This window comes from Agelaius phoeniceus, chromosome 13, assembly GCF_051311805.1.
Source record: "Agelaius phoeniceus isolate bAgePho1 chromosome 13, bAgePho1.hap1, whole genome shotgun sequence".
Lineage (NCBI taxonomy): Eukaryota > Metazoa > Chordata > Aves > Passeriformes > Icteridae > Agelaius > Agelaius phoeniceus.
In genome coordinates, this window is record NC_135277.1 from 15,328,513 (window position 1) to 15,354,001 (window position 25,489).

The window sequence follows — 25,489 nt, forward strand, 5'->3', positions numbered from 1 at the left end:
TTAACAGATTTGTGGGGCTGTGTAATAGCTGGAAAGTGAGCTGTTCCCCTAGTAGTGTTTTTTCAGCACCGAGTACCTGGGCTTAAACCCCATCAATAATCCATGTGGCTTTCATTGCATTCACACTTATCTTTTCCTCTAATATTACAATTCCATTGGTGAATACACTGACATCATATCCTGCACTTTTGAAAACTGTTTCTGCTGAACAACCCAGTTCAAATATTGGTGTCAAATACAGTTGGCCCTTTATCTTGTTTCTATTCATGCTGCTAAAACCAATGCCCTGTTTTAGCAGGGAAGAGTTCTTGTAGTTTGATGAGTGATGGGAAAACCTGTGCTAAACAAACCATAAAACTGGAGTTTAGGATTAACTGTAAAATCAAATAAAACACCCAGACTCAGTAAGCAGCAGACATGAAAAGAATGTGGCGAGGAATTCAGCTCAGGGGAATTCACTGATCATATCTCTCTGGAAAACAAGACAACAAGGCCTACAGAAAACTTTTGGCTGGTATGTGTTTTTAGAACTCCCTTGAGGGTATTCATTAGACAAGAAGAAGTGATGTGTTTCACTAATTCAAAATAAATCAGTGCTATGAATGAAAAGGGGCTTTTGTGACAGAGCAGGGCATCAAATATTGGAGATGTCTTCTTTCTCCTTGTACATGCCTGGTTTGTAGATGACTCCTCTGTTGTCTCCACCTCCCTTTTTGCAACTAAAATAAAACAAATTTATTAAATAACTGTAATGCCAATGAAGGAAAACACAATTAGTTACTTAAAGTTGTCCATTGCATGTATGAGATTATTTTTCTCTGTACTAGTGCAAATTTCACATAGCTTATTGTTTCAAATATTTCAGGAGACCACATTTTGTATGCAAGGTCAATGCTGAATGCAAAGGAAAGCAGGCTGTAGCAAAATCTATAATCTTAGATTTTTTTCCCCAGGATTTGGCTTTGTCGGCAAACAGTGGCTTAATGATCTTTTGGCAGTACATATTTCTTCATCTAAAAGGTTGTGATCTTTGGGAGAGGTTTCCCTAAAATTCGTTTCTCCTTGTTTGACATATTGTTCCAAGAAAAAATGGAAGGATCCAAAAAGCAGTTAGGAGCAGCAGTGCTAGCAAAAATAACAAGAAAAGAACAAATGGCATTTGGGATATAGGAAAACTGGCTAAGTCTTTTATTGACCCAGCCTCATATCACACAAGGAAATAATGTCTACAGTAATAAAAACAAATCATAGTTTGTAGGAAGAGATCATGTCTTCTGAAAGATCAAACTTTATCACTATAAGAAAGGTCCAAAGTTTTGGACACGCAAGCACTTCTCTATGCCAGAGGGAAAATATGGCTTGAATATTTTTGTGATATGATAGCCAGACATCTTACCTTTTCTTCTTCAGTAGCCAGAATGCTACTGCAAGAATGATGAGAACTCCCAGAATGCAGGCTATCACAACAGATACCACAAAACCTAAGAAAAGAGGGAAAACATGCACAAGGGTTAATACCATTGCCTTGAGTGGAGAAGGTGAGTCTCTGATCTGTCCTAATGTCTGCATTCTGCATCAGCAACATTTCCACAGCCTTGTCACACCACGTTGTGACTGTGAATGGGCAACTTTGCACAGATGTTCTCTGGAACGTCCCAGTGCCACAGCTGGCTCCACAGTTCACAGTGCTGTGATATGATACACATGTTGAAGTCACAATGCCCATGTGGAGGCCCTGGTACAGCAGGTCATAGCAGGAGTAGGATTTTTATGCTATAATAAATTAGAGCTCATAAACAAACCCAAAGAATTAAACCCAGGCAATCAAGGATGTTAAATTCAATCCCTTTTGTTCTCTCACACCACAGAACAACACTGACTGTGGACAGCTGAAGAATGATATTCTTTGCTGTTGAGAACATTGCTTAAAGGCATCAAAGAAGGTAAAAATGAATTCAGCATATTGGTATGAAAACCTGAGTGATCCCTTGTTTGCATAAAGATTTAAGGATTATCATAATGCTATATTTCTTAGTGAGCTTCATGTACGCTTTTGGCAATTAAGGTATTTTTTATTTATTTTGGCTTCCACAAAGATCCTGGAGGTGAGCTCCCTTTTCTTAACTGCATTTTCTTAATTTATTTACACATTTTTTAAAATATTTTTTTCAAATTATTGGTTCTCACTAAGCAACATCAGAGCACTTTTGACAGGTTTCATGCATTCCACCTAAATATTTTCTCCTATTAAATCAGCTGTTGATGAAACACAAATGTAAAATGTAGAGTTTAACTGCATTTGACCCATTAATTTGAAGTCCAGCTAAATGGAGGAAGCTGGCAATCCATGGACTTGAAGAGGAGCTGTTTTGTAAAAGGTGAGTTTTGTCATAGTAAAGGCGTCAAATGGACACAAAAATATAACACCAAAGGGATAACTGTAGAAAAAGAGCTTGTAGTTTGAAGGGAAAGGGCAGAGAGCACTTCTGTGTGATGAGAGGATCTTCTTAGAAAATTTAGTAAGATAGTATTTCAGCCTGGTACCCTAATCAAAGCTAGACACGAGTTCCTGTTTAACTCAGATTGTTTGAACATCATAGCAAATTCCAGCTGCATTTATATGAAGCAGATTTTACTGGAATAAGTAGCTGATAAGACAAAATATATTACAAACACACATGAGTTTTGCTGTGTAATCCTTAAAGATTAGAGGCTTTTTGAAGTGTGATTCTTATAAATAGTAAGCATGAATTTAGATGGTCATTACTGGCATCAAAAAAGTGGATGACTGGACAGTATTTTCAATTTTGCTACAAAACACAGGCCAGTGGCCCCATCTTGTGGTGTCTGTGCTCAGGGGAAGGTGGCAGCTCGGGCCTGTCAGTGATAAGGCAGAAAAGTTTCTCTGAAAACCTGCTTGGTAGGGGCTTAGGTGTGCACAACAGGATTTTTTTTACAAATTTCAGTGGTTGCCTGGCTCAATCCTTGACTCTCTGCATGGCCTTCCCTTCCCTTCTTAATAGGTGTGCTCTGTTCCTATTTGAGGTGCAGCTGACTGCATCAGGCTGGGCACTTGCAGCAGCCAGGTGTACTTCACTGAGCTTTGACAGGAGACATTTTTCCTTATTTTTCTCTTTTTTCCCCCCTTTCTTTCCTTTTTTTTGCCCTTTAGGTGAAGGGCTGCACCTGTGAGGAAGCTTTTGTGACTGCAGTAAGTGGAATGTGAGATTACAGGGGTAATGAATACTCTTTTTGAAATGGGTTGAACATTTTTTCTATGGTTCACTGATAGAGTCAATGAGCTTTTGTAACTTAATGTACTTAGACTGAATGTGGTTTCTTTTAAAGTAGCACTGAGCAATGTCCTTCATAGCCATGGAGACCAATTCTGGGGTGTGAACAGCCAGATGGGCAATAACCCCTACAGTTTAACTCTGCTAAGTCAAGCCAGATTTAAAGATACACTGAAAATGCTTCTATGGCTGGTGTCATCTCTGCATGGGAGCCAATATTGTGCCTTAGCAGAGGAGAAGCAAATGTTATTTTTTTGGTTTGGCTCTTGTTCACAGCAACAATTTTGAGAGTCACATCTAGATCAAATTTCCCCCCATAAATGGAAATAATAATGCTTGCACTATTTCTGTGAAATGTTTGGAGATTCCCTAGATGAAAAGCATAGTGTCAGATTTTCAGTTACTGGCTTGTAACTCTCTACCTTCTACTATTAAGTACTGAGTATGATTTATAGAGAGAATATAGTCAGGTGCTGAAAGGGCAGTTTAAGAAACAGGTGGAACACTGCATTTCTCATTTCTGACTGACCATTCAGACTCAGCAGATCAATGACTTATAGGTGCTGTTAGGAATTGACAACATACCCTTGCCAAGCCCACCAGGTAGTGAATTGTGATAAATAGAGGTTGAGGGTAGAAAATGTAGAAGCTGGATCACTGCATTCCATGGTGAACCTGTTGTAATCACAAGGGTGGTGCTCACCCTGGAACTCCTGGCGCTTCAGGAAGCGTTTCTGCATTGGCATTGCTACCGTAGATTGTGCAGGGATTTAAGACCTGCAGAGGAAGCCTTAGTCTCAGAAACGTGGAAGCTGCATTGCAAATTCTGCTGGTTGAAATCATTGCACATAATCTGGCTTGAGCAGTGATTTGAAGATGATGATTAAAATAACCATTCTGAACCCAACCAGCTCTCTAGTCAGCAGCCAGTGTTTGAGATTGGAGGTTGGAGAAGAAAGTTTAAACCTCTTTGTTGTCATATAACAATGCCATGGGGGGCGTTTTTCTGGTTGGCCAACCCATAAAAGGAGAAAAAAGGCTGACATAATCTAGTTTTTCCCCTCTTTCACTATTCAGTCATCTTTTCGTTTACTCAAAATATTGTTTGTGCAACTAGTATCACTTTCTATATTAATCACAGAGATGTTAGGAACTGTTGACAATTTGGTAAACTTGTTACATTGTAAAATCTTCTTAGGTATTATGTTTAGAATCTAGCAACAAGAGCACTTCTCATGTAATTCTCATTTTAAGAGATCAGCCAACTTTTGGTGACAAATCTAAGTCATCTCTGATTTTAGAGTAATGTTCTGCCCAGGATTTGTTTTGGCTGATCTCTAATTTTCACTTTTCTTCTTTATAACTTTCTATTAGAATAGATACTTAATGAAAGGGTCTGTCTGCAGAGGGGAATGGCAAGAACAGCTACTGCAGTGTGTCTGCAGGGAACTGTTTCTGTTGTGTCCAAAACAGACAACTTATGTTTTCTGTTTTTTCATCTAAACAGTGAAGAAAATGGGAGGTGAATTTGAAATTATGTGCTAACACATTTTATTAATTTGAAAGTTTACTGCTTGGCTAATCTTTTTGGTGAAGTCTGCTTTTTCTTTTATAAATCTTATTTCAAACAGTGCAGTGGCTTGCCTAAAATAATCTACCTTGAGTGTACATGCCAGATTCACAGATCCTTAAGAGTATATGTTTGCAAGACAACAAAGCAGTTGGAACAATACATTTTGCATAATGTACTCAAAGGCCTTTCTGTGGGGTATAGCTCAGCTTCTCACCACTGATGCAGACTTTTGTGCAAAGTCCCCCAGCCAAACTTACATGTTGTCGTTGTATAACACTGCAGAGTTAAGCTTTTGAATCAGTTCTTCCTTGTAAAATGGTGGGGTTTTGGTTTTTTTTAATTTGTAGCACTGAATCCAGTGTTATGAATTATATTTATTTGCCAACTTTGAATTCCTCAAGGACCTTTTTTAATTCTGTGTAATTTCCCCAAAACAGTGTCCCTGAAGTTAGGCCTCCCTTTAAATGTGTGGTCTGCATAAGATCAAGCCTGACCTTGCTGAGAACTAGCAAATGTCACTGGTGAAACAAGGCCATCTTAAGCACTTACACTGGCTGGAGCTGTTTAGTATTTAGAGTGACAGCAAATACTTCTGCAAAGCATGACAGGGCCAGTCATGTCTTCCTTATTTTATCTCCCTGCCTTTGATCAGAAGAGTTGCAGGGCTTCCCTGATACCCACTGCTGAAAAAAATTCTTGCCTACCCTGGGAATACCTTATTCTTGTAGAGTTGCCCATGCACAATGCAATATGAGAAGAAAAGGCAGCCAAGTGAACTGCAGGGAGATAGCTGTGTTTTTGTAGTGGTACAGTTGAACAGGACTGCCATTTCAGTACTTCACATTTACACAGATCGTTGTGCACACTGTTTCTTTGCACAGAAGCATTCACACAACTCACCTTCACGGAAGGAGATAAAAACCAGTCTTTCATGGAATTCCTGAACATTTCTGAAGTTATCAACCATTTCCAGGGGTTCTGGGTCATCACGCTCTGTGCAGTACATGGCTGTTTCCAGTGCCAGTAACTATAAAGGGATGCACCTGTTCAGCTCACAGAATACAGAGAAAGCAGTGCCTGTGTGTGGTCACTGGGAGTGTTCGGGAAAAAAGAAAAAGGGTAGTCAAAGGGAAGGGGATACATTAATAATTAAGTTTCATGTGGCCTGTGAACCCAAATACAGAATACTGTTTAAACAGTGTGACATCTCCAAGTCCATACCTGTATTTTGTTTACATCCTGATGAAACTATAGTTTACTATCAGACTGTCAGCCAGGAAAATTCGATGGGAGGAAACATGGTAGACTTCTCCAGCATACCCTCCCTGACACAGTCTAACTCCTAAGTAGTATTAAAGACTACTTTTTGAAAGAGTTTTTTATTTTGGTAGAGACATGGTCTGACAGAAGCTGAGAATGTATTTTCAAAACAAGGAGCTTGCAGTAATTTGATCTGAGATTTTGCTAATAATATTTTCCCCTGTGTCTATAATTAGGTGAATCAGAAGATAGTGGTTGTGAGTTTATAGTCTAGGTAAGGGGCCACCTAAGAGCAAAAGAAGGTAATTAGATAAGCACAAAAAATGTAAGTTGGGAGAAAAGTTAGGGGACTCAAGATGGATAAGTAACACAACACAAGCTTTATAGAAACTTTCCAACCCACTCAAGTCCATTGGGATCAAAGTAACACCAAGACACGTGGTGATTAATGTTCAGATATGGAGCCCAAACAATAATCTGCAGGTAACTCATTGAAAGACTTGGAGCCAGGGAGTAAGTACATAATGAAAATCAAAATTCATCTCACTTGACTGGAATTTTTTCAAGCTGATACTGTACCAATTGCTGTGCAGCTGCCTGTCCTTTGTTCTGGCCAACTGAGAACGTGCTAACAAACAAACAGCATGGGATATTGATTTATGTCAGTTCTGTGCTGTTCTTCCCACTTAAAGGATTTTAGCAATGGTCACTGCTCAGTTTTACAGGAACATATGAGAAATCCAGGAAATGAGACTTTGTATTTACTGTTCTTTAGCAGATACCAGTCAGGGAAATGTGCTCTGCTGGAACTTGGAACTTGCCTGCTCTTGAGAAATTTTAACAGGGTGTCGGAAAACTGTCCAGAGAACGCTTGGGTAGCAGGGAGGAGTTGTCAGGGATCCTTCGTAGCGATAATACTCATCCAGTCTGTCAGGAAGCAGTTCTTGAATATTGAAACCAGGGACCAGGACCTTCTGATCTAAAAAAGGGGGTTTGTGTTAAATATTGCATCATGACTACACAGGTGAAGTGAATCTGCTTTTCGGTAAATTGGATATTTTCAGTGTCATATCACTAGGAAAAGAAAAGTATCTTTTAGCAGAAGAGATCCCAGTTTAATAAGGACTACAGTTTTTTTAAGTTTCCCATGTACAAATCTTGTCTGAGACTACAAATCAGAGTCCTCTAAGATAAACTGTGGCCATATTAACTAAAAACCACCATGTGGAACAAATAAGGCCCAGTCAGCATCACATGGGACATGCTGGCCATATGCTCTTCCCAGGAATGCACTGCACTTGGAAGCCTTTCACAGTCTGTGACAGATTTGTGTGGGACCTCTGGACTGTTTCCTCAGCCAGTTCAATCCCTCCCAGGGTGACACCTGATCCTCTCAGCCATTCTCAATCTGATTTAGCCACTCACCCTTGTATTTCACGTTCCGGAAGTGCCTGAAGATCTTTTCATAGGATGGGCTGAAGGGTCCAATCTGCAATGACCACATTATCAACAGCTGCAAATCACTAGTCTGAAAATGAGTCTGTGCTTCTGGCCTGTCCTAAGGCAAGGGCTTCCACTGTCCAGATATTAATGTACTAGAATGGCATAAATATTTTATAACTCAAAACATTCCCTCTGTCCTCAGAGCCATGATAATATTCCTGCTCCAGAGCTATAAGAGCTTCTGTGTTGTATTGCTGCCTTTACAACTGCAGTGCAGACCTTTTGTGTGCACTGACCCTATTGCCCTTGCCTGCTCAGAGTGCTGTGCAAATGAAGAGAAGCCCTTTCCTCTGAAAGCATTGCAGGCAGAAGTTCTCAGCTGCCAGGCTTCTCAGACCATCTCCTGGTTTCCAGTCAAAGCCACATTTTTCCACCCACAAACATTTTTATAGTGCTGCTTCTCACAGGCTGGGGAGGTAAAGAATGACACTGTTGGGTACCACAGGGCCACAGGCTCAACTATCTGACCAAGGCTATAACTCTTCCATCACACAAGACTGTTTTTCAACTGCTACCAGTAGCTTTTCAGTCTAATAACCAATGCCTTTTTTATGAATTCTTCAGAGCTGGTGCTGAGCAACTCCTCTGACAACCAGACATGGTAAACTGGTGTCCTTACATTAACTGTAGAACCCACCAGCTGTCTGAAAGGATTTCCAAGACCTAATCTCCATGGTTCATTAACTTGATTTTCAAATACCATTGCTTAGAAATAACCAGAATCCCGGTATTATTTCCTAGTGTAATGTACAATACTCTGACACTTTTCACAGCTACAACTTCCAAATTAACTGAAATTTAACAGAAAATTACTCTCAGAATCTTAGAGGTGCTAGGAAGTGAGCTTGGGTAGTATCAATGAGAGTTTTGTTTGCTAACTGGAACATTTTACTTTTTGATGGAAATGTGGAAACCTGTGGTTTTGCTTTGTTATACTGCAGAAAATCCTCACATTTAAAAATTATCTTTACAGTTATCTTACTGAGGAGTTTTAATCCTCAATAAGAATGATACACATACAAGCTACTAATTTTTTTTTTTATTTTTAAGACCATTATTATCTTCATATGTGGGACTTAAGAGAGAAAAATTGGAAAGCTGTCCTGACATCTTAAAATGTCACTGAACGTACTCATTTTCTGTAATCTGTGATTCAAAGAATCTGGGAAGTTAGCAGGGAGAAGACTGTGGTTAAATCCTAATTACATACAGTGGTCAAAGGCAGGGTTGTGCCTGCCTGTGCCTCTCTGCTGTGTTCAAACTGCTTCATGCTACAGTAGGCAGCTCTGAGTGAATGAGCTTGAAATTCACTGTTGCCTCTTATTTGATAAATGCTACCAATCATTAGTTTGTAAATGAGTGCAAAAATGGATTTAATATACCTGAAGTTAATTTACTAAAAAACATGAGGAAATACTCAGAATTCCTCTTTTTGTGGCATTTGCTCCTGGTTTGGTATGTGCTGCTAGAATCTGACTCTTTTTATTTTTTTGTGAAAGAGGAAAGGAAGATCCTTTATTCAGCCACTGTATATGATAATAATAATGTAAAGAATGTAGGTGATTTTGTACATTAAAGGTCTCTCATAACTGAATGATTGAAAGCATATTCTAAACAAACAGGAAATAAAGATCGTGCATCCTACCTCAAGGAGAACAGCCAAAACAGCCAGTCCATCTGCTTTGTCCATTGCTGCTGTTATATCTGGGTATTTCTCAGAGTTGTAATGTACAATATGCAGCTAAAAAAGGAGGAGATACTTTGTTACAATAACATCTGGGTTATGCTCACATTTGTGTTTCACAGTTAGAAAGGAACATGCAGCCACCTCAGGATGAGACAGTGCAGGAGGGTTGGGTTCTTCAGTGACTTCTGGCTGCAGTGGTAAGATCCTTCTAGAGAAAGGCAGAAAGTCCTGGGACTCACAGCCCTGCTGTAGCTGGGTACACACAGCCCACACAAGAGGGTTCATGACTTCAGCTTCAAGGCATCTGGACTGGAGTGCTAGTAAATTTTTCTGGAAAAATAACACCTTAGCACTCCAATATTTGGAATGCAAACCCCAGTGTTAAATATAACTAGAGAAGAAGTGGATTCCTCCACTGTTATGCAAGCAAATTATTCTGGCTAATTTCTTTTTCTTAATAATTTTGAGGTAAATATCTGATTGGTGCTGCTTATCAAAATCTATTCCCGAATCCATAGTTTAGAAATTAGAAAAGATAAACAGTTTGTCACTTGTAACTGCAGGCTGCAGCCACAGGTGTGAAATACAAAGCTGTTTTTGTCAGGTACATACAGGCAATGTGTGTATTTGTGATTGCCATATGTGTGGAGACCGACCATGGGACAGTTGTAAAGATGAATTCTAATAATAACTGAGGAAAGTAAAGCATGGAAGAAGGCCTTTGAACCTATCTTTTGTTCGCAATTAACCTTAGTTGATTTAGAAGCATTTGAATTAAAGCGTTAAGGATGTTGCACTTTGCTTATAGTTAATCCTTAAAGAGTTTTGCAATAATAACTTTTTGAAGTATAATTTTAGAATATTGCTTGTATCCTTGAAACTATAGCTTTGGAATATATATAAAGGAAACATGCTTATCTCACACCTTAACAAAACAAAGAAAAGCAGCTTGAGAAAGGAAGATGAACATCAACTCAAGGATTTATAGTTTTGACCAAGGGAAGCTGGACATCACTGTTATGAGATTTATAGTCCTTGCAATTAAAAGGTGGACCCACACCTGGGGAGCTGGACTTCACCAGAGGGGATTTGTCTTTCTTCTTTCGGAAACCAGACCACCACCATCTGGGGATAATCCTTTCTGGGATACATCCTGAGAAAAACTAAATCACAATAGTGTATTGAATTGTGACATAAAAATTGGGAATAGAAACTGCTGATGAGTAAAAATTGGAATAGAAACTGCTGAGAAAGCTTATGAGTACCCCTATAAACACCTGTAAGCCTCAACTATCCATGTGCAGTTGGAGGGAAAACTTCCCCCACTGTACCCAGCGCTGTATTGCTCATACTTTACCATATTAATTAATAAGTTGATTGCTGCTTAAATACTGGCCTAGTCAAGCTTCTTATTTATAACACAGGGAATGTGTTCTCCGGCCAGCTCACCCCCTGAGACAATGAGCAGTCACAAGAGAGGCTGCCCCTGTATCCCTACAGAGATATTCCGGGTGGCTGCCCCTGTATCCCTATGGAGACACTCCGGGTGGCTGCCCCTGTATCCCTATGGTGACATTCTGGGTGGCAGTCCCTGTATCCCTACAGAAACACTCCGGGTAGCTGCCCCTGTATCCCTATGGTGACATTCCGGGTGGCTGCCCCTGTATCCCTACGGAGACACTCCGGGTGGCTGCCCCTGTATCCCTACAGAGACATTCCGGGTGGCAGCCCCTGTATCCCTATGGTGACATTCTGGGTGGCAGCCCCTGTATCCCTATGGAGACACTCCGGGTGGCTGCCCCTGTATCCCTATGGTGACACTCCGGGTGGCTGCCCCTGTATCCCTACAGAGACATTCCGGGTGGCAGCCCCTGTATCCCTATGGTGACATTCCGGGTGGCTGCCCCTGTATCCCTACGGAGACACTCCGGGTGGCTGCCCCTGTATCCCTACAGAGACATTCCGGGTGGCAGCCCCTGTATCCCTATGGTGACATTCTGGGTGGCAGCCCCTGTATCCCTATGGAGACATTCCGGGTGGCAGCCCCTGTATCCCTATGGTGACATTCCGGGTGGCTGCCCCTGTATTCCTACAGAGACACTCCAGGTGGCAGCGCGTCCAGGGGCTCGCGGCTCCCTGCAGCACACGGCTGTGGCACAGGTGACACAGCAGCAACCCAATACAAGGGACCGAGGTGAAGGAATCGAGAGGGATCACTTAGTTTGAGTTCCAAGGAAGATTTATTTCCCATGAGGAGTCAGGGACAAGTGACCATAATTGAGGGCAAAAAAAACCTGCTTTTAAGGAGGGGAGGGAACAAGGGGAGGACACAACTTTTTATCAATGGGAAGGCATTAGGGAAGGAGAGCAGGGTAAGGGATATCCAATAGAAGCCAACAAGGGGAAGGAGCAAACCTTGCAATCCAATCTTGCTTCGAGGAAGGGATGAAAGACAGGGAACATTCCAGAACAAAAAGGGTGTGCTGTCTTTGATAGACAGGGGGATTGACATACACTTGGTGGGGAAGTCTTGGGGTAAACAACTCAGGACTGAACCATCAGGGAAGGCAAATGGGGTGCATGGAATGAGCCATTACAAACTTACAACAAGGAATATTTAAAACCTACTACAGAAGAACAAACTGTAAAATAACAGACTACTACAGTCACTGTACAGAAGAAGGTGAGTAAAAGTAAACAGAGCAGCACAGTTTTACAGATAAAAGTTGCCTCAAGTGACCTGGTGCCAGTTCTGAGTTTAGAATCTAAACTCCGGCTCCCTGACTTAGTACATCCGAATCCATCTTTTTTTTGTTGTGCACAACCCATTTTTTTTGTATATCCCCAGATCATAAATATTTGGCTTAGAACCTCACAGCCTTTTACAGTTATTCACCCAAGACAGAGATCCCACTTTGAAACAATAGAACCTACCCACCCAACCTTCTTTGCTTCTTTCCCTGATATGAGCTGGTCTGCCTTACCTCTGCTGCAAAGTGCTTCCCACCGATGGTGTGTTCAGAGCCTTCGGACTTGTTCCGGTTTCCCCAGTGCAGGTGAAGTTGAGATGCAGTGTATTCAAATGGGAGGTTTCTGATGGACATAGCAGGTGACAGATACATTTTCACTGTAAGCAGATCAAAACCAGATAGGAACAAGTGATACCACAGCTCTCAGGAACAGGACAAATAAAAACGCCGAGTCTAAGTATATTATATATGGAGCATGAAAAAGCAGATTCTTGGCTCAAATCCGTCTCAGTCCATGGTAGGAGATAAACACTTCTGTTCTCTTTAAGCCTTTCTAGGTAGCACAGGATTTAGAGCATTTAGAACATACCTGTTTCTATTTTCCTAAATACGTGAATTTAAAGTGACAATTGTTGCTAGTGGAAATCTTTGAAGAATGTGAATCTATCTCAGACATTGAAGAGACAATTATTGATATGTCAAAGCAAAATTTAGGCTCATGTATCTTCTTTCAATCCCCCTATAATGGTTGAAAATTGCTTAATAAATTAATATTTCTCATGGTAATTTATATTCCCTGTTATATTGAACTCTGCTGCCTCCTAATCTTCTTTTAGGGACACAGGATAAAACCAAATAAACTCCCCCTTTCCTTGCTACTCCCAAAATCCAGAACACTGATGTCAAGCAGCAAGATAATCCTAGGCCTTAAGAAGGAACATCTCTTCTCTTGACATGCTGGAGAGACACCTTTGTATGCATGACCCTCCCTTCCCCTCACTAAGGCTCTTGGGTGCGGAAGGCAGCCTGGCTTGTTGGGGGATTTTTTGTGTAGTAATTCTCAATCCAGCAGCAACTTCTCAGTTGTTCACTTGGAGCATTTGGTACTTCATAAAGCAATGGCTTATGTCAAGAACAGATTGATTGTTTTGCAATTTATCTGTATTATTTTCCAGACTGAATACAGTTTGGTTTCAGACTACCCTGGACATGTTTTTCAGGGGAAACAAGGCTCAAAACCATAGTGAAGTAACAGCTGTGACCCTCTGTATTTTTAGACTCCTGCTGAAAGGGGATTTTTTTTTGAGTTCTACTGTTTTCAGTCTAGCTGATGTAGGTGATTGTGTCTGAATGAGCTGGCTGGTGAAGAACATCAAACATCATACAGGAATGACTTGACAGCACAATACTAATCATCCTGCTGGTTTCCTCTAGCTGAAAAAGAAGTTAGCAGTAGATGGTAAAATGATCAGTCCAACAGAGGCTAACTTTTGTTACTCAGAGGTAAATTAGTTTGTATCAAAGTGCGGTTTCTAGAGTAGGATGCATCTCTACTGCTTCCTAGGAGGGCACTGATGTTGTAAATGAATTCCCATTTTCTTCAGGGGGTTATACTTTTGTCTTGACTTTCTTTAGGAAATAATCAAACTTCGAACTTTACAGGTGAGATCTGACAGTGGTAGTGACTTAGGTTCTCCAAGGAATTTGCTTTTGCCTGTCTGACTGTTTTGGGAGGGACAGGCTCTCCGTGCTGGTTTTTTGGCTCTTTCTGCACTCTGGCACCCTTCAAGTACACAATGACAAGATTTCCTTCTCTGCCTATTGCCTGTCACATAGCCTGCTGCATTCAACTGTGACAGTCCAGTCTTTCACTTAGGACTGAGAAGAACTTTTAGGAAATGAAGGCTCACAAGGAAAGGATGTTCCAGCCATTCCTAGTCTGAAACAACCTGGTTTTAAAGGAGAAATTGATCAAGAGAAAAACCAGGAGTCTGTCCCAAGAGGTTGGCCCTTACTGAAGAATGGGCTTATGATGTTCAATTGAGCAGGTCAGCTTCAATGAAAGAATGATAAAAAAAGTGATTTTTGCATGTTGGTCAATTCATAACCAAGCATGTGAGAACAGAGCCTATTTTATAATGCAGGTTATTTGGATACTTCTGCAATAAAGGAGGATACAAAGAAGGAGGGCTTTATAACTGTTCTTATTTCTATGTCTTCAAGTGTTTCAGGAAGGAATGAAAAATGGTGGGGCTGACTCACTGGTACTGTATATTGTGTCATTATAGGAGACCTTTATGAGACAGCATCATCTCTGCCTTTACCCACTGTACTGACACTCTTTTGGTGCTACTGTGGGGAGGGCCTGTTTGTACACTATTTCTAATTATTTTTCTGTCTTCTCACCTATCACTAGGTATCACTGTCTATCTTACCTTACACTAAAGAGGTTTCTATCCCTACTCAAAAGAACAGAATGGTGCTCCTACATTTTTTTTCCTCTTCCCTATGCCCTCACATAATTCAGTTGAGCTGCTTTGATGAATTGAAGAGACCCATTGCTCATATGTTATCAGTTAACCTCTTTTTAGCAGAATCACAAAGTCTGTTTCTGTTTTGGTGCATCTCAACCAAAGTAATAAGAAAGAACCTTGTGCATTAATTCTGACATGCCTAGAGTTTATTTTAAATTTCTTTATTTAAAAATTTACTTACTGGGAATCCATTTACTTAGAACTGTCCCAGATTTCTCTAGCCTGTTCTGTAGATGTAGGCATGCTGATGTGAAGACTTTCTCATCTGATTAGCAGCTTAATTTAATCTAATAATCAAAGGATTGCCCATGAAGTAAAAAAACCCAAAAAACAGTGAGTTCCTGCAGCTCTTTCTTTTACCATTCCTTGCTGTCTGTGAGCTCCCTTACCTGAATGGCCATTATTGATCAATGTAAACTGGTCAGTGGAGGGCACGTTATAGCCTATGAATTCTAAAGGCAAGAGATTAGAATCATACTGGAGAATAGCTTTGTGGAAATCAATAGGTGATTGGAATACTCCTCCACAAAATGGGTATTTCTTTGGCCAGGCCTTCTCTCCGTCAGGACCTGTGTGAATTAACAGAGACACATTTGTCAAACCTTCACTTGCAGTTAACACAGAAATTCTCCTGTTTCAGCCTTCACAAAAAATTTGGAAAAGAAGCCTTTTCTGAATTTTTAAGACTTTGTTTTTAAAAAAGGACCTCATTGAAATGGAGGTAATGAAGGGTATGATCATTTTTCTGAGGGTGTTGTGACCTAGAGACAGGTCTGATTGTATCAGACCCTCAGACATTTCCTTACTGTACAAACTGTCTGGCACTATCTAACAGGATTGCATAACCCACAGTGAAAAGCTAACTTGCAAAAATTGAAGGTGTTATGGTAATTTGACCAGCAATAACTTGCTCAAACTCTGATGAAACTTTTCTTCGTCACAGCCTTTTGCCCGAGGTAAGATCTACAAAGAATAGATAATATCAAGAGAATTTTAATTGTGCCTTTGCTTTAATTGCACATTAACCAGCTAGCAGCTGTTTACAGACCGTAAGATGAGATGATTTTGATTTAAATACCAGAAGAGGTACTTGCAACTTTTGTTTCTCCTTGTCTCTAAACACTCATGATTCTTTCCAAGGTAGGAAGGGATCACCCAGTCCGATCTATGTAACACAGGACACTGGGCCTGCCTGGATAAATTTCTACTTCCATGAGGCCATTGTTTTCAGAAGGGAATAAACCTCTACTCTTCCTTAAAGCATTGAAGATAAAAGATACTTCATTGGTGCCCAGTGGATAATTACTCTCCTTGGCAGCTTGCTTTTCACTGTGAGCCTGCTGTTCCCATACTTTTGTTCCTCATTGGAGTACTTATAATATAGAGGATACAATTTCTCACTTCTCTTCAGCTATGTAGATTGAGTCCCTTGAGTCTTTGATTAGAAGGCTTCTTTTCCAAAACTATAATATTCCCAGTGGCTTCTTTGAATGGGCAAAGCCAGTTCAGATATTTTCTGAAGGAAATGAACAGGGAGGAGGATACTATTAGCAGTTCACCTTATTTACATGAAAGAAAATTGCCAAGTAAATGGATAGTGGGGGTGAATCTTTCTTAAACATCGTTCATGTGACAGAATCAACAAGATCAGTTCTGGTGCTTAAAGACAGACTTACTTTCTTGGTAAAGCTGTTTAAGAGTATTCAAGACATAGGGTTAGCAGGTGACATTGTTTACAGTGTGCAGAGTTTGACAGACTCAATCAGTGCTTTTCAGTATAAAAAGGCTTTGCTGTTGCTGTAACTTAAATTTTTGACTCCAGTTCACTGACAATCACATCAATTTCTTTCTTCTTACATCCTTGTGATACTATCTTAAAGTTGCTGAAATGATTTTAAAAACCTAATAAATGTTATGCTGGCATTATAGAAGCCTCTCCTCTGCCTGTTTTTGGCAAATAACAAATACATGCAGAAGAGCATAAATTCCATACTGTGGAATACATACTGAAGAATATTTCCCAGGAAAATATGCATTAGAATATTCCAAGAAATGACAGTTTATTAGTTTCAAGCTTACTGTGCATGACAATGACACTGAAATTTAACACTTTTCAAGGAACTAAGATTACAGCAATGTCAGAAAATTGGTGAGAAGCCTTTATTGTAAAAAGACTTTAATAATTTTAAAAGGCTTGATAAGGTAATGAGTTTGCAAGATTTTAATATATTACATATCACAGCTTTGGAGACTTGATAATTAAATAGGTAATTGATGTATAAAATAGAAGTCTAGTCCAAGCCAGGGAGTCATGAAGTACCAGTCATTTTTTAGTATTGTGATTGGGTGACTTAAATGTCTGGAAGACCTGGCAAGAGAATATGGGAACTTCACACCTATGTTGCCAGTTCAGAAGGAAAACTTTTGTCTTTTCTATAAAATCACAGTCTTTATGTACCTTGACCCTTTTCTTGACATAAATCTGCAACTCCACTCACAGGCCTTTAAGATATAGAACATTTTGCTTGTTTCTCATTCCTGCTCAATTAAACAAAAACCCAAAAACCAACAAAACCAAACAACAAGACCCCTTTTTTTGTACAAACTTTATAGAAGTTCTGTCTTTTATCACATAGTCTTTCGAATTTCAATGCCTCAAAACTCCTGTCTCAAAGAGCTGAGCTCACTGCAGCTTAGTTTTGCATATGTGAAATTGAGATTTCCAAGGTAGATAAACCACACAGCTGGAAGGCATTTCTCAGTTAGGTCTGCTGAAAATGGATGATTGATTGTGAACCAGATTTTCCTTTTTCTGTGCCAGTACACTCAGATAAATTCAGTGGAAATCACATTGTGTTTACAAAGGCTTTGTCTGATCATTACTGAATAAAGAACAGCCTGTGCATGTAAGATTGGCCTGTGCTACAAGTCCCAAAAGATATTAACAGAAGTATTGCAAAATTATCTTCAAAGGTAATTTCCTTTTTGTATGACACATTTGTGACCCGGGCATTTCAGAAGTGTTTGCTGCTATAAGGATCCCACGAGGACTGTGTCAGCAGAGCACTAATTGTGCCATGGGCCTCTTCTACCCCCTCAACACTCTACTTCAGCTGTTGGAGTGAGCATATTAAGGTAGGGAGCTGCTGGTGCCAGTGGAAGTAGGATCCTTCCTGCTACCACTGCTCCCAGTGCTGCCAAGAGCACTCCCTGCACTCCCACACAGGGGGTGCAAACTCAGCTGCTCAAATCCAGCTTGTGGATTGCTTTGCTTGACACCAGTTTGCAGGACTATGTTCCCTCACCACACTGAAAACAGCTCTGAGCCTGACTGTGCCCTCACGGCTATTTAATAAAAGATACCTGTAAATAAAGCAGGAATGATTTTCTGGATTGTCTGGCTGCCCACTACCCAGTGAGCTGAGCAAAACGCCCTCAGCGCCAAGACTGCGTGTGTCCACTGTAACATTTCCTTTGACAGCTTTATGCTTTCCAGCCAGCCCCAACAACACTGGTGCTGCTGGGCAATGCAGGACAGATGCTCCTTGGTGAGCAGTGGTGTCTCCTCCCAGGGTATATACATTGGCCCATTTAAGATAAGGAGAAAACAGCCCTATGAGACACCAGTGGTACCAACAGACTGTTGCTCTGATGGCCAATTAATATTCGTGTTGCTCCAGCTTCTCATAGTCTGTGCAAGTTCTCTTGATGTGAAGTAATGTAGTAAAATACATTGGGTCAGTAAAACAGGGAATGCCTGTGGTATTTTTGCAGCCAGGCAGAGCACTTTGCCCTGTTTTCAGCCAGCTGGCAGCTGTAGAGCTGCTGTTTGCCCAGGGCTGAGGTGGTGGTGAAGGCTGAGCCCAGGCTCCCTGCCATGGTGACATGACCACATGGATTCCATTTTGCTCAATGCTCAGTGATACCATTCTGTGCACACAGAGCCAATATGTGTGTATCTCCCACACATGTGTCCAGAGAGAAGCTTGTGAGACAGAGGAATTGCCAAGGGCTGTAGCTGTCGCTGTTACTGCATCCAAGTGGTGTATGAGAAATCTGGGGCATGCTCTAGTGTGTTCACTAAAGCTGGCATTTCTGAAGGGCGAGTGAAAGGGTCTTAGCACAGCTTCTCAGCACCGCACTGAATTGGAGTATTTGGCAGCAGCAGACTAAAAGAGTTTTCAAGTACAATTAGCCTGATGTCTGTTACCAACAAGTCTTGTGCCTGCATTACAGCATGAAGTTGTCTCTTCCCATGCTAAAGTACATTAATAATTCTGTTGGCACTGTTACCTTAAATTTGTCTGCAAAGCCAGTTTTCTCTGTTGTAGCTGCTTGTCCACTCTGAAGGGATGATTCTGGTTCTCTGATTTCATTCCAGCCCACTTACACTACAGAAAAAGAGCCAGAATCCAAAGAATTGAAGCCTAACATCTACTGGGGCTTTTTTGGGGCAGAAGACTTCAGCCTGCACCTCACAGCCACACAGCAGGATCGCCAAAATCTGCGTGCATCTGCTGCCCTGAGCTGTGGGGTGTTGGAGCCACTCTTTCAGCTCTTTAACTGAAAATGCTTTCCTTATGATACACTTGATCTACTTTGTCCATCTTACAGAAGGTGGAGCTACATTTCAGAGAGCACAAAGCAAGCCTGTGTCACCGGGGGTGGAGGCCTCAGGCCTCACTGCTCTGTGGTGTTTCCTCCAGGCACTTTTTCTTGGTCTACATACAAGGGTAGTGAAAACAGGAAGAAGAAATAGCATTGCTGTAGTTTGGCTAAGGAAGAAGCAAACAGGAGAGGTTTAGCCTTTATATTTGATGTATCTGATGCAGTAGTTTCCATTATAAGCAAGGTGAACTCTCATGTCTTTGGAAAGCCTGTGCTGAATAGATAAGGCCTGATCACATGTGGTGTCATCTTGCTTTGCCACTGTGGCCTGAGGTATTAACACTGCATCAACGTTCAGTTTTACATATTGTAAAATATGTAAAACACTCAACAAACAGAAATCTCTGACAATGAGCACTCAGATTTCTCCTCCACCCTTAATCTTGTACCTTGACCCTCATCTTGACATCAGTCTGTGGTTATAATGGCTTGATTTCCTTTCCATTCCTATTGATTTAATTTCAGTGAGAGGCACTGCAAAGTGTTTCAGGGGCAAAGGTAAACAGTGGAAGATTTAGAATGCCATAAGAATCAGTAGAAGAATATGGAGGGGCTCTTTCCTGGCTTAGCACAGTCTCTCTAATAGCTGTTTTTCTCTGTGGGGATCAGTGCTCCACCTCTGCTTTTCTGTACTGTTCTGTAAAAATTCAGTTGCCACTTCAGTTTTTTGAAGTTACTTTTACATATTTGCTTTTATATGTTTTTCTAGATATGTTTCAAACTCTATAGCTGAAGGAAAAAGATAATCTGTCTTGTGAACCTTCGCTTTATCCTCCTTACATTTAGAATGTCAAAATCAGACTGCAGTATGGAAGAGCTTAATAGGAATTGGTGAAGTTGGACACTGAGAATAACATACTTTGAAATCAACACTGGTACCCAAATTCCTAGGAAGGGAGAAGTAACTAATTTAAACAAGGAAGGAGGGCAAAACTTCTGCTTTCATGTTGTAAAAAAAGTCTTGTTTTCTTTACTGTCCAGCAGGGTTAGGTTTATCTGATGGGTGCTGTCAAAGTGGAAACCCCAGGCTTTTGTTAAAGCTGTGTCAAGCATTTTCAGTACTGGGAATGTGAGGTCTGTGTGTGGGCACTGGCAGATAGACATGCAGCTGGCAGTTTTCCTTCTGCTTATGTGAAGCGAGTCAGGTAAAATGGAGCACAGCCAAAAGGAGGAGTTCCTAGCAGCAAGTTCAGTCTCAGAGGTTCTTTGTGTTGTCTTGGAGCAGCACCAAAAGCTTAAGAACAAGCAATTTTTTCTGAGATTCTCTATACCACCTACTTCTGTGGGGGTACTTGGCATGTAAAATGCTACTCTGAATGAGGAAATACCTGGCTAGAGGATTTGATCAATTAAAAGAAAAACACTAGATAATTCTTTTCCTGAGCAGCCACCAGGTGCTTCTGAGTTAGTAGATGACTTAAAGGATTAGTTACAAATTAACACTGCTTTTGTAAAGGTGTTTTATTCTGCTTTGTCATTGCTGGGATCTTTGGGGACCTGAGCCTCCAGTAACAGAATACAGGTGACTTACTGAACTCTGATTCTACTTGAAAAAGAAGACTCATGTGGGTAGGGAAAGAATGCTCTTTGCAGAACTGGGCTGGAATGTGGAACAGCTGAGGAAACAGAGGGCTTTGGGGACCATCTGCAGTTGTAGGGCCAGCTTTAGTCTGCTGAAATTCTTGTCATTCCACAAGGAAATTTAGAATTCAGTAACTGATTCTCAGTCACCTAGATTTGAAACCTGGTGGATGAATAACAGATTTCAAGAAAATTGACCAGATTCAAACCTAGGTAAGGATTGTGATCCCAGTAAGTACTCACCAGAATACATTTGGCCAGTTGTCTTTAAAGCACAGAAGAAAGCCATAACTTTGTATGTATGAATTAGTACTTACCAATGTAAGACCATTTTGACGCTGTTTAAAGAAAAAGGAAATATTACTGTGAGTATTTGAAATTGATCTTATTCTGTAAAGAAAGAAATTGCTACTTAAACCCATGTATTGAATGTTGCAATACTTTTGTCTATCATTCTAGTCCCAGCTGGTGAGCAAAACATATAAAAGCATAGATACTTTCAAACTTTCTGATATTTTATGAACCTTCCTCACTCAAATTGTAACTATAATTATCCCTGTGATCCTGCCCATAGGGGTGAGTTTCTTGTGGTCACTTAAGTCTTGGGGCAAGACTGCTCTCAGTACTTTTTTTTAAAATTGGAATATCCACAGACTGACTGTAGGTACACCCCTGGGATTTTTCTCTAGTTAGAAAGCTAAGGAATATAAGTGGAGTGTAACTACAATGAGCCTCCCTATGCCTTGTTGGGGAGTTTGAAAATCATCAGTGCTACACTGAGAAGTGATGGACTTTGTAAAAAGGGAGTATGACACATGAACCCATATAACTCAGAGAATCCCAAGAAGGGTGAGTGAGTGTTAAAATGATCAACACTCATCCACTGCTTAAGGAACTGAACTTGGGACAGTATCTCTGCACGTGTTTGGAAATGTCTTGACTTACAAAATGATCTTTTTCATTTTTTTTTTCCTGGCCCTGAAACCTACTTAAAGTCACTCAGCTTGCTGCATAGTTAGAGGTGCTCATCTTGATAGACCTGAACAGTTTGGGTTATCAGGCTAATGCTGATCTTTACTCTCTGCAAATTTAATTTTATTTCTGCTTCCTAAACAGTCCTGAAATACAAATCTTGCAAACACTCAGTGTGCCTGTAAGTGTGTCTCTGTATGCATGCAGGCAAATATTTATCATTACATGCACTTGTCTGCTCAATACATGGTTCTTGGCAGCATTTCTTGTGTTCTGAAGTGTGGTCACAGGTGCAGCTCTTCCCTAAAAATGTTGTGTGAAATGTTTGGGATTAATTTGTTGGGTTGTGCAAACCAACTACATTTAGCTATTTGTATTGATATGTGGGGGGAACATGAAGCTCTGCTTTCACTTTGTTAGGATCAGTGTGCCTCATTCTTTTACATTGGAATTTTCAAAACAAGGTCTATGTAATCATCCTGACTCAAGTCCTCAGGTTCCTCTTGTAGAAGAATTCATGTTTAAGATTTCAGGATGAGAAACTTCATTCTCCTCTTGCCTTCTCTCTGCAGGGGATTATCTCTTACTGGGGTTTTTGGGGGTTTCTTGTGTCCTTTGGTCATTCTGTAGACAAAACTTGCATAAAGATAGCAATGACTGGCAGTAGGTTTTAGAAATGTCCTCATTTGAGCAGGGTTTGAAGAAATACTGGAGCAATACAATAGCTACTCTGTTCATGCTCTTATTGACCATTAAAATGTGTATAAGATGTCAAAATTGTGATTTTTATAACCTACAGCATCCTTAAAACAATCACTTTTAAGCATTTATAATATTTTGGTCAGTTATGCCACTTGACACAAAAGTAAATGAAAGCTTCAAGTCTTTTGCCAAGTGAAGTATTCCTTAACCTGTGAGCATTTTAATGAACTGCAGTTTGCTACCCTTATGACTTTATGGTGAGCATAGCCATAGAGCAGCTGTAGGTAGGGCTGAGGCACATTTATAGTAATTTCCTCTTGGATCAGGAGATGAACCAATGACCACATGGCAGAAACTTCTTGATTTTCTCTGAATGAACACGGAGAGCTGCCAACCTCAGACCCTGAGCAAGGGTTTATTGGCAGCCAGGGGTCTGTGTACAAATCACAAACAGACGGGACTGCTGGGGAACACTTCTCGAGCTGTTTGATTTTCCAGCATCATTCTCATTACAGGTGATGACAATGGGAAGATGCCAGCAGCTCACCTCCCCGGCAGCAAAGTACTCAGTGTTACAACTCACCTAAAAGTTTTTTGACCAATCACACAAAGCAAAAGCATATTGAACAGTAGTTCTATCCAGTCACTATAAGCACATGTACCTGTGGTTAAAACAATGCTTGTTTTTTTATAATACAATACCTGCTTGTAAGCCTTAGATACGATGTACAGAGCTCCATTATTAAGCTTAGAGCTTCTAATATCTCACTAGATATACTTTTCTGCAGCTTGGGGAGTTATTCTAGCCAAATGTTAATGCACAAACCATTGTTCTATTTGTCCTTACTTTCTACTTCTTATATAACTTTTCTGCTGACAAATCTTATGACTACTGCTTAGCTCCAATCACAGTTCTGCTGTCTCTGAGGCCTGCCTTTTGCAGCTTTCCCAAAACCCTCTGATTTTAAGGATTCCCACAGTTGCTTTTATTCTGCCTGATAATGAAATGAGAGTCAGGCAGACTGTCACATGGTGTCAAATCCGAGGATTCACATCTAGAAGTGAATATTCAATGGCTCTATGTCTGTGAACATTCTCCCAGCTCTTTGTTCATGTTGGGATGAGTATTGACGAGTGACACAGTTACATGCCCGTGCATGGCAGAGGTTCCTAGAGCCAGTGTACCTGCATTGACTGATCAACAGCCAGGGGAAAAATACATTTCCAGTGTCACTTGAGAGCTAGGAAAGTGTGAATGCTTGTAGATGTGATAATCTACTTGGAAAGATGTCTGAGATAGGCAGATACTGTAGCTCTTGCCATTTCTTGGGACTAGGTTCCAACTAAGTCTGAGACAGGCACTCTCCAGAATTCCCTCCAGCATGTATCATAAAACATATTTTTTCAACAAATCCTTTCAATTCCAAACCTTCTGTATGGTCACAGAAAGCACCTGTAAATCATCAAGCTTTATTTATTCTGTTGTTCTGGAAAGCATCAATTTCTAGGAACCTCTCTCCTTCAGGTGGGAGATTCTTCTAGAGAATATAGGCATTTTTTCAGAGGACATATACACAAAATAAGAAGATGACCTTAAAAGTTTGAATTCCATGCCTTTTGCTGCTTATGCAAAAAACCTGATAAAATGTTTGTCCTGACAGAGCTCTCCATGAACCACCAGCTCTCGATTATGTTTAAATCTCCTGGATTTTTGTCCCATGAATATACGTGCTGAGTAACACAAAACTTTAGAAGAATTCCCCTCATAGCCTATAATAACACTGGGTAGATTATAATTAGTTTGAAAAAATGAAAATTGGTTAAAATCAGCTCGAATAGATGAACACTGACTCCTAAAAAGAGAGGGAACCAACCTCCTGAAACTAGTCTTGTTGCCAATATACGAGAATGACCTCTAGTGTGTAGGGTGCTTTACAGAGATTGATTTTTTTTCTCTCTGGTTTAAAAATAAACAGGCAGAGGGAAAGGTGTGATGCTTACACTAACTCTGAAAGGGCCAGTCTCCACTTCATTTTATGAGAAATAAAAAAATCAACAAAGCAAAGCATACTGAGCATGCAAAAAGTCTGTAATGCCAAATAAATCAGAGGACAAATTTCTCTTCCCTGTATAAGTCAGAATACCTATTCTGAGAAATTAAAATAAGGATACTAACTCCAAACAACAGCAGACTGCAGCAATATACAGCTTTGAGCATGATTGAATAGTAATAATGAAAGGGTGCCATTTTTCTGCATAAATGGCTGCCTTAAGGTACAAGAGACAATAAAATAGAAAGCTGAAAGACTTTACCATTCAACGGTGCTTGCATTGAGAGCTGAATCTTTTGGAAGAAAATAAGCACAGTAGCCACTGTGACTATACTGAAGCTCTTGGCTGACATCTCAAGGAAAGACTTATAATATTCCAGCAGTTCACAGGTTTCTTTGCACTCTGAAGCAATTCCCTTGTAGACATGTGGCAAATAGCAGAATGCACATATACAGAGCTTCTGCTAATGAGTTACTGCCCTCCTCTCCCCTTTTCTCTCTCCTTGCCTTTAGGACTGCTTTTTATAAAGCTCCTGAGACTCAACCCAAAACAAATGATGTAATCAGACCTGCCTCTATGTCAGAACACCCTCAGAAGACATCTTCATTACCTCAGTTTTAGTGAGGTGCTCACAGGGAAGACTCCAGCACTTAGGGAATTTCAACATGGAACTTGAGAAATTATTTAGCAGAGACAAAAATGCTTTAAAAACCTGTACTCCTATGGGCCATACCACAGTAGAGTTTTCCTAGCCTGTTTCAGAGAGTCTCCCTCAGCTCCCATTTTTGGATCAGCCCAATCTAGTATAATGGCCCACTGTGAGGACTGGAGGGAAGGGAGAAGTGAGGCTCTGTGTGGAACTGGTAATAACTCAAAGGGACCATGGACACATCCCACAAAAACCATCCCACTTG

General features: G+C 40.5%; 1 protein-coding gene across 1 annotated transcript; it reads right to left on the minus strand.

Moving 5' to 3' along the window:
- Positions 1 to 24,927, minus strand: CA12 (carbonic anhydrase 12). Its single transcript, XM_054642308.2, has 10 exons — positions 24,837 to 24,927; positions 21,167 to 21,187; positions 14,990 to 15,169; positions 12,301 to 12,443; positions 9,275 to 9,370; positions 7,552 to 7,615; positions 6,948 to 7,105; positions 5,767 to 5,893; positions 1,397 to 1,481; positions 1 to 719 (listed from the first exon to the last, which is right to left on the minus strand). Exons 1-10 carry the CDS (start codon positions 24,925 to 24,927, stop codon positions 635 to 637), a joined length of 1,050 nt encoding a protein of 349 aa, XP_054498283.2. The 3' UTR covers positions 1 to 634.
- Between the last annotated feature and the right edge of the window lie 562 nt (positions 24,928 to 25,489).